Here is a 14,140-nt window from a genome sequence, read left to right on the forward strand (position 1 = left end):
TCACTCTCGCCGCTCTCATCAACCTCATTTCTAGATGCAGCAGACAGCTGTTGTCAACGATAAAGCTCTAATAAACCCACTGTATGCTACCTGCCTGGCACCAAACAGCACACAGTCAAAGACAGCGACTAGCTGGTGAACATGGTGGAACATTTAGCAGCTAAAGAGCCAGATATTTCCCTCAGGAGCTGGTGAAGACCAGAAACACGACTCCAAATGAATGCTAATGTTGCTCTGTGTCTGCTGGATGCGTTTGCTAACACGTTCATCTTAGCGACTTAATAAGGTGTTAATAAGTCAGTGTTTACAGCTTGTCCTGGTGGCCTAAAACAACAACAAAAAAAAGATTAATACAGCTTTAACTTTGTGTCTTAGTTGCCAAGCTTAACTATACGGTAGTTAGGGTTTATTTCCTTAAACTTAAGCACAAGGCATTTGCCATGTGGGGTCACATACTCTGGGGTTTAGCAGAATTCTCAACATCAGTGTTCTTGATAATATACAATACCTGTTGGTCAATTCATATGGTCAAAAATTGATTGGGCCTCTTAGCTATTCAAAAAACAACAACAATCCCATTAATAAGAAGAAGATCTATGCTTTTTTGACACCCAGATCAGCTTTCTAGACAACCTGTAACCCCTTATTTTGGAGTATTAAAGGGTTTAAGGGTATTACTGTAGAAGTCTTTCTTTTCTCTTTGGCTAAACATCTAATCTCGCTCATCACTCTCATGACCATCAGATAAAATGCCTCATCCCTCAAAAAAGGAGATTATTCTTTGACTCTTATTTGCCGGGATTACAGACAAAGTGGTTTGTAGCAGATAACGCCGTCAAGATTAAAATGCTTTATCTTGACATCTGGGGAATAAACATGAGCATTTTCCTGTAATAAGTAAACAAAGTGTTAGCACACATGCTATTACTTCAAAGACTGGCGTGCTTGTTCATCGTAATGTGCATGTCAGGAACAAAAGTAAGGTTTGTTTGAAATGAAGAAAATCATGTTTATGTTGCTTTGGGAAAGAGTGAAACTGAAATTGTTTTATCAAATCTGAATGTGGATGTAAATATATTTATTGTTTCATTAAAAGGCTCAATTTCTAACTGCTGTTATGTCTTCTTTTCAACATTTGTTGTCTCCCAAAGCGATCCTTGAGTGAGTGGCAGGAGCTGAAATATGTTACAGCATTACCTTCCCTGTGTGACTGACATGTCGTGACAGGATGACAGGGCACACTGACAGTCAGCCTCCTAGCGTTTGGTGTTGATTATCAAAAATCCATTTCACACACACATGCATACACACGTACATATCCCATAGCATGTGGCATGTCATTAACGCCACCATTAGCAGTGCAGTAACAACTTAACAGATATGCCCAAATAGGAGTGTCATGGTCAAACACTTCCCACACCTCCCAGATGACATCCGTTCTTCTGGCTCCCGTCTAAACCACAGGGGCCCTTGCACCTCCTAATGAGGAGACCAAAATAGGTGTGACAAATGTCATCCATCCCTGGGCTAGTTCTACTCCTGCCCAGAGGACAGCAGTCTGGGTTGGACAGGACATGACAGGACATGACACAACACCATGCACTCTGGAGGAGGTCTTGTCACTGAGAGGTGTAGCGCTAAGCAGTGAAACACCTCTCATCCATGAATAGGAGGCCAAAGTTTACTAGACTGGGAGACATGCCTCGTTGTTGCTTTGAAACCGGAATACTTCACTTACATCTCCCGAGAAATCAATTTTAAAATGAAAGGCTTTTTTGGGAATGTTGAAAACTTAATGTGGCATGTACTGCCCCAGACACACTTCAAAAGGGGAATTTTTTAATTTTCGCAATTAGTCTGGAGATTTGAAAAGGGAGACGTGGCGTTATACATGTTCTCTGCTGAGAAGTAGAGACCCCAACCTATGAATACATTCAGACACTGTACTATAGCCAATTGACTACAATGGCCATGCAGTGTATAGTGAGGTAAGGTCAGTAGGGAGTGTATAATAGGAGGAAGAGGTTTATTCAGGGATTCACAAAGAGCTCTCTGTCTCTGTATGTAGGTTAAGGAGTTATCAAAGCTGTACATTACGAAGGTAAAGGCACATACATACACATTGCCTTTCTTTTTGTATGTTTTCCTATGTGCTCTCTAGTCCATTACAAGCCCACTTAAGGACTGAAAAATGTCTGACTTTGTTGATTGGTTCTATCAAAAAAGACAGATTGCAATACATGCAGCTACACCCCTCCACCCAGGGATCTGACCTGGTTTTCACTGGTCTATCTCATTTTTGGTCTATTCATTTAATTGATGCTATGCTTGGCTACATAAGAAATGTTCACGAAGGGCCTTTAAACCATGGACACAGAAAACACTGTTTTGGTCAACAGTTTAACCAGCAATCTAACTCACTGCAAGGTATATTACACTGCACGTAACCATAGCAACAACACTTCTGCTTCATGTCATCATACATTCACTAGTTTAAACAGATGTTATGTTTTTGCCAGTGGTGAGTGGTATAAGCTAGCCACATTTGTAACTTCAGCACTCCGTATGTTACATCACATAGCATTCCCATGCAAACCTTAGGGGTTATCCAACACCAAGTTGTATATTTGATTGTATTTTCGTGATCTCACAGATGTCTACTGTCGGCCTTGAATGATGGAATGGAAAAATGTTTGGCTAAGGCGAGACCAAGGTTTAAATCATAACACTTCCACAGACTGCGCCGGCCACCATAGCTCGCACAGCGGAGAAGGGCAATGTTGAATTTACCAAAGATATTTATGGTATTTCTGTATTCTTTTTGAAGGTCCAACCTGCTGCTGGTTAACAGGCAAAAAAGTATTGACGAAGATTTGCACAGTAATACGTGACCGAATCACTGAGTAACACAAGGAGTGCCGAGGTCACGAATGGGGCTAGGTATAAGCATGACGTGTTGTGGCATTCTTTGCCTCTGCCCCGTCTGTTATTTTTGTACATCAGTACACCACATCATCCATAATAACTTACATATATGGAATTCTTCCATCTTCTCACATCTGCCCTTTCTGAAACACTTTCCCCTGAATCTACAGCATAATACGAAATGTGTCTTCATCTGCATGGTAATCCTGTAGTGATTGAAGTTTATCTACACATGCAGCAACATCAGTCGGAAAGCAAATAATTTGCATTTGTATCGGTTTTGTCACCAAAGCACGGACAGAACCGGCATCAGAAAAGACGAACAAGTGTATAAGAGACGTGGCATACATCCTCACACACAAACCCATACACACACATTTAAACTCTGTGGCTGGGGAACATGTTTAATTACAGCCTAGGAAGCAAGTGACTCGGCTGAGAACGGAAAAAAAAAAAAAAACACTTGATAACACTGACATTTACAATCTGCCTCATTTATCAAAAGCTGCCAAAACAGAGTCAAAGAGGGTCATTACATAGTAAACATAGATTAACTGAACTCTCACAAAACCCATACAACATTGTCTAATAAATGATTTTTAGTTTAAGAAAATTGCAGATGTCAGCATGAATTTCCCCAGACTCTGTCAATTAATTGTCTTGTTTGTTACCCAATCTGTGTGTGTGTGTGCGTGTGTAGCGCACGCATGGGTGTCTGTGTGAATGAGAGCCAGCATCGGTGCTAAATAGCTGGCACCTTCAGCATGCATTTCCCTGGCCTCATCCTATTATTTGTCTCATTTTTCACCCAGTGTTTGCATGTGTGTGTGTGTGCATGCAACTGTGCCAACATCAGTGCTAATAGCTAGCACTTTCACTTTCACAGCACAGACAGGATGTGACAATCTAAGCTGAGGTGCACTCTGGTTTGTGTGGATAATGTTATAGAGTGAATCCCAAGAGCACATCAGGTTCTGATAGACCTGTACTTAGCGCCAGTCCTTCTACTTAGTCCCAAAACAAACTATTAATCACTCTCACTCATTCACAAACACACACCGTTTTTACAGTCACGTCCGTGAAGCCGGGAAAAGAGCTAATGCGAGTGTGTAAAATGGGCCCTTTTGACATGTACAGTAGCCTAAATGTGTATCCACAAGTGCCAAATGCTGGACCAGATGTTACTTTGAGTTAAGTCCCCCTTTACAGACCTCCTTGCATGTGTTTGGAGCCACGCATACAAACCCACATGAACAGTTTCCTGTCTATAAAAGAGTGAATGTGGGGATGGGGTGAGTGGGAAAGCGTTGAGGATTGGAGGAGTGGAGTAGAGTCGGCCCCAGGATATTCTTCAGCGACTCCTCTGCTCTGTTGCTGCAGCTACGGGATGCTTTTGAGTGTCAGCAGCTGGCAGAGGCGCAGAGGAGAAGACAAAGATAAAGCGGGATCGGAGGATGAGGGGAGGGATTGCATTTAATCTTGCCACCATTTATTTTTAATAGCACGCAGCTGCTTTGTTCTCTCTTTGATCATCAGCTGGCCAGGTTGACTGTAACACAACAGAATGCATGGACGCACGCAGGCATGTGCAAACACATATTCTGTATTTTATTTCATTTTATTCATGTGGATTTTTGTACTTGCTGCAGACAGACACATGCAACTTATGTGACACAAGGTGTCATCAGCCGCTGCAAGCGATAAGCTTCACCAGGAGGCATAACACATGGTAGGTACACACTATCCCTCCAATTCAACCCACCGAGCAGGAGCCCCGACTAAACAGAAGACTATGCTAGTGAAGCGACAAGGACAAGAACCTTCACTGGCTTCCCTCCGGCGAACACCAGTTGTGCTCATTGGAAGCCGTCCAAAGGCACCGTTACCAGGAATCAAACTCTGGGTCTCTGCAGTGGTGAGAGAGAACTTCACTCCCGTACCTACTGTACCACCTGTGTACCAACACACATCTGTCTTAATGGAACGAAGTCTGCAATGGTAGCTTGTATCCAATCTGCTGTTACTTGCAGATACTAATAAGAATATAGAGGACCAGAGGAGCAGAGGATGCCTCTCTAGGCTAAAGCCTCCTCCCGACCACCCAGCAGTGCATTTCCTTGCCATTTGGTCTTGAATACAGGCAGCGGAGGAAATCATGCCAGGATGCAAGTGGCAGAGTTTGGCAGAGTTTTTGGACAAAGCAATCCTTGGCTACTGTAGTCATTTTTCACATCAAAGTCGATGGAGTAAAAGGAATGCAGAATGAGGTAAACATGGCCATTATACAGTATATATACTGTCTGCTCTTATAGGTTTGAATGGGCTCATTCGGATTATATGTCTGTGAAGATGAGAGGTCAAGCCTATAGAGCATATAGTGCATGAAATCAAACATAAAGACACACACAGTGTGCTCATTCTCAAAGCCATAGAGAAGACCTCAACATAAAAAAATGTGTGATATGATCACTAAAGCAACAATACAGGAACAGCGAGGGTGGGAGACAGGTGGGGGTAAAAAAGAATGAGAAAGAGAAAGCAGGCATGAAAGGTGTGACAGAAGAGCAAAAGAGGACATAAAAGAAAGTGAGAAAAAAGTCAGAGATGGAAAGGCAGACCCTCAGAGAGGGACAGAGACAGAATGAGTGGGGATAGTAGATGATGTTGAGTGTTGTCCAGGCAGTAAGGCAGGCAGCTGGGTGGTGGATTCTCTGTGTGAGTTTCCCTCCTTGGGGGCAAAGCAGCAGAGGAGAATGTAGAGGGGCTCATTTAGATCCTTCTAAAAGGAAAGGCCAAAGCTTCTAGAGACTACAGCGGCTGTGATAATGCCTGCTGTCTAGAGGTGGACCTGCAAGGCCGACACACCCCTGGGATGTGCTGAATAGGAGCTGCAGAGAAGGACTGGCGGAGAGAAAAGGATATGTACAGTATAGAGAGAGAACAGAGAGGTGAAAGACTGCAGACAAACAAAGAAAGACTGCAGTAGGGGGGTAGAGATGCAGTGTGCTTCTGTGCACAGCTCAGAGTGGCATATTAGAGTTTACACATTAGTCATATTTGTATGTGTGTCATTTGTGGATTATCTGTTTAGCAGTGATCCATGCATATTCAGCCCAAATTGAAACCGCTGAAAAAATATGACAAGGAACTGAGACAAGTTCAAATTCTGTATGTAAAATAAAGCAAACATGTAAGCAAAACTGGTTACACATGAATGAGGCTTGTACCTTATTGGGATCACTGATGTTTTCAAATATGTTGTTTCATGGTGTTAAATAGTGAACAATTGTAATGAGCTTTCCGGGCTGCTGCATGTTATGGTGAGGAGAGAATGTGTTATTTGGCTGTGCTTATCCAAGCAGACTAGGTGATAAGTGTGTAATGGGGAAACAGCGGAGTTGAGATCCAATGAAAGCGGGGGGTCTGCTGAAATACACAAGCAAACCCGCTTTATCAAAATCTGCAAGGAGCCGTTTGGGACGGCAATGAAAATAAACTACTAACAGAAAGCATATATTCGAAATTTGGACATGTTCAGAAATGTGAAATATAGCCCGGTATAGTCGCAAAATGATTTCGACATTATACAACAATATATTGTCCAATTCAACAGCACTTTCACGCTGTTATTGGCTGGGGGCTGCACACCCACTGCCCAGAGGTTGACACCCAGAAAAGTCCCAAACACAGAAAAATAAGAAAATACAGGGAGAGGGCAGGGTCTCTGCAGATACAGACACCGGCACGCACACTTGTAGTGGATCATAAGTGATGACTGAGAGGGATTCTTTTTGTATGAATATAGATAATGGGCGGCGCAGTGGTTAGCACTGTGGCACGGGAGGTAGAGCCGGTAGAGCAAGTTGGGGGTCGATCCCTGGCTCCCCCCGTCATGTGTCCTTGTGCAAGACACTGAACCCTAAGTTGCTCCCGATGGGGGCCAGCACCTTGCATGGCAGCTCGGCCTCCATCAGTGTGTGAACGTGTGTGTGAATGGGTGAATGAGACCTGATCTGTAAAGCGTTTTGGGAACCGTTAAGGTTTAAAAGTGCTATAAAAGTGAAGACCATCTACCATTTACCATAATCCTACTCATTCTTAACTTTCACATCTCACATGATAATCGGCAGCTGTGTCGATCTCAGCTACCCTCGTCACCGTTATTTTTAATGAATGTAGCTTGCTGAACAAATCCGAGATGTGGGTGGTGATTCAGGGATGTAGAACACAGCTAACTCAGTCGACCAATTTACTAAAATGTTCTCGGTGACAACTGAGAAATGTAACCCTACACTGCACATATATCAGAGATGAAATTTGTAGTGTTATGTCTGTTGTCTGTCTTTCATGCAGATGTACAGTAGAAAATATAGCACAGAAAGGTGTAACTTATTTTTCTGAAACTGGATGCAAGCACAAACTTTGTTGCAGCAGAATATGTTGGATGTATAGGAGGAACACATTACCAGCATGTAGACTTGGGGCGGGTCTAAATAAAGGTCACTGACATCAGCTCCTCTTACCTCCTTTTAAAGCAGCAAACCGTTTCCTAATGGGCTGGGAGGTAAGTCCATGGAAAATATTTCTTGCCCGGGAGGCACAGAGGAGCAAAACACAAATATACAGCATCCCAAAGACTCCAAACCCACTCCAAATACGGTTCCAAAGGGAGATGATGTTCTTTTTTAAGTTGAATTTCTGCTTCAGGAAACACTGAAATCCCATTGAAGCTTTTCATGCATAATGATGTGCAGTAAGTAAGTTATTTTAGAGGGCAATGATATCTTTGGAGAAAGACTACAACTACAGTAAGCTGCAGTTGTAGTTGTAGTATATAGTGAGAAAAGCAACAATTTCTAGCAAAAACTTAAACATACCTTTCATAAACCGGTAAACTGTGCAGTGGAAAAGATTCTTTTGATAATTGAAGAAAAATGTTTGTGTTCTTGGAGTGTTGCTCCAAAAATCACATCCCAAGATCCTTGATTTGGCTTGGGAAACATCCCGAGGACATCTGCTGTACTCCTAATAATTTGCACCGCATAACTTAATGCAAATGATCTTTCAGAATTACCAAAGCAGCCCAAAAGGGTTGCGAAAAAATGTGCATTGTGCCTGCATTTCAGCCTAAGCAGCATTTGCAGACAATTTGTGCCAGACAATGGAACCTAAAAAACAAAAACAGTGACCATCTCATCAAGATAAATGTCAGAGGCGTGTGAGCTTTTCTCCAACTACTGCAGGTGAGTCAATAAGCTATACTCAATATGAAACTCAGCAACAGTGTGTGTGAGTGCACATGCTCACTGGGTGCATGGCTCACACCTTTTTTTTTGTCTCACACATGAATCTAATGACACCAATAAGGGCAAGTCGATATGCATTAACACACCACAGAACTGTAAATTGGTTGTGCCGCACATAAGCATCGAAGCTAAATTGCAGTCTGAGAATAGCTTTCGGGTGACCTCAAAACTTCTCAACAAGAGGCAGAAACGCCACGACGGCTTGCCCAACCAAAAGAACAACATCATTATAATTTAATCAAAGTTAATCACAGTTTCTGGTGTGGCCCCATCAGCGCATGAATGACTAATGTCACAGGTCAGTTCAGATATCAAACCTCCCCTTCAAACCATTTGTTGGATATTCAGTAAAACAACAAGGACATTATCTGAATTCAGTCTCCCCTGAACGTCCAATTTTAGGAGTTACTGTTGAAGAAAATACAGTTTCTGTATGCTCTCACCATCTTGGCCACTGCACTACAAGCTGTTCAAAAGAAGAACACATTGTTTCCTCACTCTCTCATGTACTAGTTACAAAAATATTCATTTGGAAGATGAAGAAAACTCTATTCATCTGCTGCTTCTCTCCCTCCATCTTTCTCACTCAAACTCCCTTTTCTTCCTCCCTCCTTCCAGCACTACTCCTCGTCCCGTGGTGTCACAGTCCATATGGTGCTGCAACACTGTTGGTCTCCTGTGGCCACACTTCCCACGATGCATCTGCGGCTCTGGGCTTTCGAGGGAGCTGATAGGCTGAGATGACTGTGGTATCGACCAGCTATCGCCTGGTGTGAGGTCAGCTCAGTGCAGCAGTGGAGTGTGTCCGAACAGCACACACCACTGACTTCCAGTCTTCCATCCATCCCGCCAATCAATCCTCCATTTTCTATCGTTACCTTTGCCTCCGCAGTACAAAGTAGGCTCTTCTGTTGTATTCTTTTCTTTAAAGAAAAGTGTGTGTGTGTGTGTGCCATTAAACATTTTCTTCTTTAAACTACCATCAGACTGGTTCACTTCTCTTATTTCTTGAAACCACGTAGACAGTAGGTCAACCATATCAAAGGATAGTGAAGCTGTTTCATTTGGAAAATACCATCAAAGATTCTCCAACACACACACACACACACATATAAATATATATATATAGTTTTCTTTTTTGATGGGGATTTTACTGTCATTTTTCTTTTTTCTTTTTGCATTGTTGTGTTGTTTTGCTCTGAGCTCTCTTCCTCTCCTGTCTGTGTCCATGCAGAGAAAACAGAGCTTAGTACAGATCAATCCCATTGAGTCTGACTCCTTTCACTAGCCAGGGATCAATACTGCCTGTTTCATGTCCCTCTGCAACACACACGTACTCACAGACACACACACAGTTTAAAGACATGCCTATGAGAGCAGGCCAACCCCTTTAGAGATGACCTATCGGCCTATCGGCTAACTTGCTCACCGGGGGATACAGAAGTTCATTATGACAGGCTTTCCAGTGCTAAAGGTCTGCTTTGGTCCTCTGCTGCAAAGTGCAGCATTTACACCATCTGATTACATTAACAGCTTGTCACGGAGGCCTTGCAAGAAACACACAGTGGCTAAAAGTAGTATCAGCTAGAAAAACCTTTACATGCGCAACAATGTGGCTGTTGAATGTGTGATAGTAGATGTCCTCCTATTGTGTTTAACAAGGTTTACACCTTTAGTGTTTGCGGGTCAAATTTAAGACAAAACAAAAACAACTTTTTTAATACATAGAAATGAACAATTATTGTTACATCTGTTGTGTTATGGGTCAGGAATGACCTGTATATAATTTGCTATGAGAAAAGGAGAAATAAGGCTTAATAATAATGCTTGACGCTCTTGGCATGATTTCTTTAATCTTATTACATAATATTATTATGCCATTATTAAATGATTTTCTTACTTTTATTTTGTTTTTTTGTTTTAATATGTGTTATTCATAATGGTTTGGCAACAATTACTTTGTATTTCTTTCCATAAACAACCCATAATTATTACTGGATGAAATGTGACCCATAACACCACAGATGTAAGGCATTAAGAAAAATGTGTTTTATTGTATTTAGAAGGCCGTTGTTGAGGATGTAATGAAGCCTTGTTTTGATCAGAAAAAAAATAATGGTAGGTTTCACACATCTGAAATTGAAGGGTCAAATTTGACCTGAACACAATAGGAGGGTTAAGTAATGTAAGAATCACTTGACAGGACTGGAAGGGATCTAAAAGGGTTTAGCTGTGTTTGGTTCAACCATATGTGCTGGACAGGAATATTACTTGCCTACTGGAGCTGCATTGACAGGAAATTGCTACTTCCTTGAGTGCCTAGTTTTGCTTTTTCATTATCTGTTTATAACCCTAGAACCATATTACACCTCTTAAACTCCTTTTTTGATGAAGCCTGCAAAAACATCTCTTCTATGCTTCTAACAATTTATGTTTTGGGAAATGTGTTTATTTGCCTTCTTGCCGAGAGTGAGATGGATACCACTCTCAAGTCTGTACGTTAAACAAGAAGCTACCGACAGAAGCCTGTTAGCTTAGCTTTGCACAAAGACTGGAAGAAGGAGGAAACAGCTATCATGGCTCAGTCCAAAGTAAAAAAGCATGCACCTATGAGCACCTGTATTTAATTAATACGTCATAAATGAGTTTGTGTAATCCTTACGAAAACTGTAAAAACAACACATGGTCCACACAGAACTACCCGTAAAACCACAACACGACTAGCTGTTGCCCCCTATTTTCAGTCTTTATGCTAACCTTGGCTAACCGGCTGCTGGCTGTAGCTACATAGTTAGCGTACCAACATGAGAATGGTATCAACATCCTTAACTCACTCTTGGCGAGAAAGAAAATTAAGTGCATTTCCCAAAATGTTCTATTCATCTATGTAACCATTCCTTTAGTCATAAAATTGTCTTGATTGTCCATGTAATGTCTCCAGTCCAGCACTGTACGATTAAAGCCCAAAACTACAGTGTTGTAAAGCATTTGAAGGGGATGCTTTACTCCACAAACCCACCTTGCCTGGAGTACTCATCAGCCTCGTGGTGAACCAGGTCAGTCACACAGCCCCCATAGTGCAGCCTCTGCTCATGGTCGAAGGCCTTGAGTGTCTCACTTGAGCTGTAGGACTTCTGGGTAGGCACACGGCACTCATCTGCATCCAGGGAGGAGGTGTTGTACTGGGTGTCTTTGGAGCAGCGACCCCTGGTTAGGGAGCGGTGCCTACGATCCTTCAGATCCATGCTGAAGTTGGGTGTGGAGGGGAGGGGTAGGGATGCAGGGAGAAGAGATGGAAGCAGAGGAGGAGGAGGAGGAGGAGAAGGTGGTGGGGGAGTGATGGAGGGGCCTCCTAGCGGGCCTCCGTAATGTCAATCTCCACTTCAGTCACCTGGAAAACAGAGATAGAGGGAGGGAGAAATGGAGAGAGTGGAAAAGACAGCAAAAGGTTGGTATAAAATTAATGGATGCACTGCTGTGACTCACTCTTGCTTTGCACTCTCCGGAGAATGTACGGGGAAAGTTAGATACGAGGGAGTGCGGCGAATGGACATTTGAGCAACCAGGCAAATATACAACACATTGGACTATTGATGCAGGATAAGTAAGGCTATTGTGGGGAGAAACAGAGCTGCCAGCGCTGTGGTCCACAGAGATAGTGAACCATCGACCGCGCTGATGAAAAATGGTCAGCCCGCATTTAAATCTATGACATAAAAACAGAGAGTGACTCAAACACGGCCCAGTCGTCCTCGGCTGATGTCGGCGACGCATGAATACAGACACGCAAAGGGAAAACAACGGTGATAAGAAGGGGCAGAGAATAAAGAAAGCAAAAATGTGGGCGGAAAGACAGACGGAGTGATGGGAAAAGAGACACAGATTATGTAGACTGGAAAAAAGGTAAAGGGAGAGAAAGAAAGAAAAGCAGCCGGATGCAACAGGAAGGATGGAAGAAGAGGAGAAATGACTTGAGGGCATTTCTAGTCTCTCCCTCATTATCAGAGTGAGAATGAATCCTGCTCCCTTAGAGGCTGTAAGGGATAATCAAACACAGCCAGACGCAGATACACACACACACACACACACACACAACGTCACAAACACCCAGAAACAAACACACTCAAATACACATATACAGTATGGAGGTACCTGTGCTGAGATAACAGTGTTACCTGGCCTTGACGCAGCTTGTAATACAACTTGTAATGCAGCTAAACTATGTGCATCAAGACATCACCTTCTCTGTGCTGGCGCATGATCTGTCCAGTGCTATTGCACCACAACCAGTCCACTTTTAATCTATTACAATCTAATACTTGTGGATGTAGATTATACATGATTATGATGCTAATACAGCATGATACCAGAGCAGCGGCCTTGAGCTACACATTACATTAGCAGCTAAAGATCAAAGTACAACAATACGACAACCAGCAGTAATTGACAGGAATGCTTCCAGCAGCTGCCTGTATGGGATATTTATGGTAATAAATAGGTCATCCATGTTTCTATTGCTTCAGGCCGAGGAAAGTCTGGTCCACCCACTGCATTACACCGTAGCATTGCATTTTCATCAAAATATCCCTCAGTCTGGACGGTATGTATTCATTTCAGTGCGGGCAAGGGCATTTCTAAAGAACAGGCATCATTTGATTCCGAATATGTGATGTAACTAATTGCACGCCGGGACGGAGGAAGAATGAGAAGGGAGAAAAAGAGAGAGAAGGATACAGAATGTGAGTCAATCTATTCAATGAGGGCTCATTTTAAAATGCTTAGAAGGTAGTATTGAAAAGTGCCCTGCTATGTCCATTGATTAACAGTAGGTATTAAGTCTCATAAAGAGCTCATTATGCTCCAGCATCCATCACACAGGCTATTAGGAGTTCAACCCTAATGTGTTGGTACCTTGAATGGAGGGTGAGGAAACAGAGAGGGATACTGGCTCAGGAAATGTGGCGACATTCTGACTGGCATTATGCAAACAATGGGCAAACATGGCTTTGTGTCTGTTGAGTGCATATGATAGAGGTTAGGATTATGTTAAAGGAATAGTTCAACATTTTGGGAAATACGCTTTCTTTTCAAAAGTTAGATGAGAAGCTCCACACCACTCTTTGTCTGTGCGTTAAACACAAATCACGTTGGCATTTATAATGCCGTGTGGGTCCCACCACATGTCAAAGTAAGGATGGTACAATTTCAAAACAATCTAACATAGTGGTTTATGTGATGTTTCTGTTTTCAGCAATCTTCAACAAACACCATTTCCCACATGGAGAGCAGGGAGGGGACGACATGTAGATATTTCAGACAGAGGTGACAGCTCAAAAGTTGGAAAAATGAGATACATGATTTGGTGGATGTCATGGAAATCAAGTTACGATAATGTATGTACCCGCACTGCTGCACTTGCATGGGAGCTATAGTTTTTTGTATGCTAACAATTTAAACAAGACAGATTTTTAAATGTCATGAACATTTCTAATAACTTTTTATTTCATAAAAAGTAGGTTACAGCGCTTAACCCTGAAACCTTAACACCCCTGCTTCCAGTCTTTATGCTAAGCTAGGCTAATCGCTTTAGCTCTGTATTTAATGCATAGACACAAGAGGGGCATCGATCTTCTTAGCCAAGTCTTGTAAAGAAAGTGAATATGCGTATTTCCCAAAATGTTGAACTATTCCTTCAAAACTAGTGCCAAACTTTGCAAGTCAGTGTATATGTACAATATATGGGGTTACAGATATAATAAAAATAAAAAGGAATAAATACATCAATATAATCTCCCACATGTATGCAGGTGTGTGTGTGTAGTGCTTCCACTAAAAGGACTTGAGTAGTAGTTTGTAGGTGTAATACTAGTTGAGGAGGAGGAGAAAGAACGCAAAATGAGAGATAGATG

At 42.3% G+C, this 14,140-nt stretch overlaps 1 protein-coding gene across 6 annotated transcripts in view; it reads right to left on the bottom strand.

Annotated features, from left to right (window-relative positions):
• tenm2a (teneurin transmembrane protein 2a) overlaps positions 1 to 11,476 on the bottom strand; it is a 146,137-nt gene extending 134,661 nt beyond the window's left edge. For all 6 annotated transcript variants that reach the window (XM_070913300.1, XM_070913299.1, XM_070913298.1 and 3 more), the window contains exon 1: positions 11,251 to 11,476. In XM_070913300.1, the coding sequence (XP_070769401.1) occupies positions 11,251 to 11,476 (226 nt within the window). The remainder of the gene's footprint in view (positions 1 to 11,250) is intronic.
• Between the last annotated feature and the right edge of the window lie 2,664 nt (positions 11,477 to 14,140).

The sequence above is a fragment of the Enoplosus armatus genome, chromosome 10 (assembly GCF_043641665.1).
Source record: "Enoplosus armatus isolate fEnoArm2 chromosome 10, fEnoArm2.hap1, whole genome shotgun sequence".
Lineage (NCBI taxonomy): Eukaryota > Metazoa > Chordata > Actinopteri > Centrarchiformes > Enoplosidae > Enoplosus > Enoplosus armatus.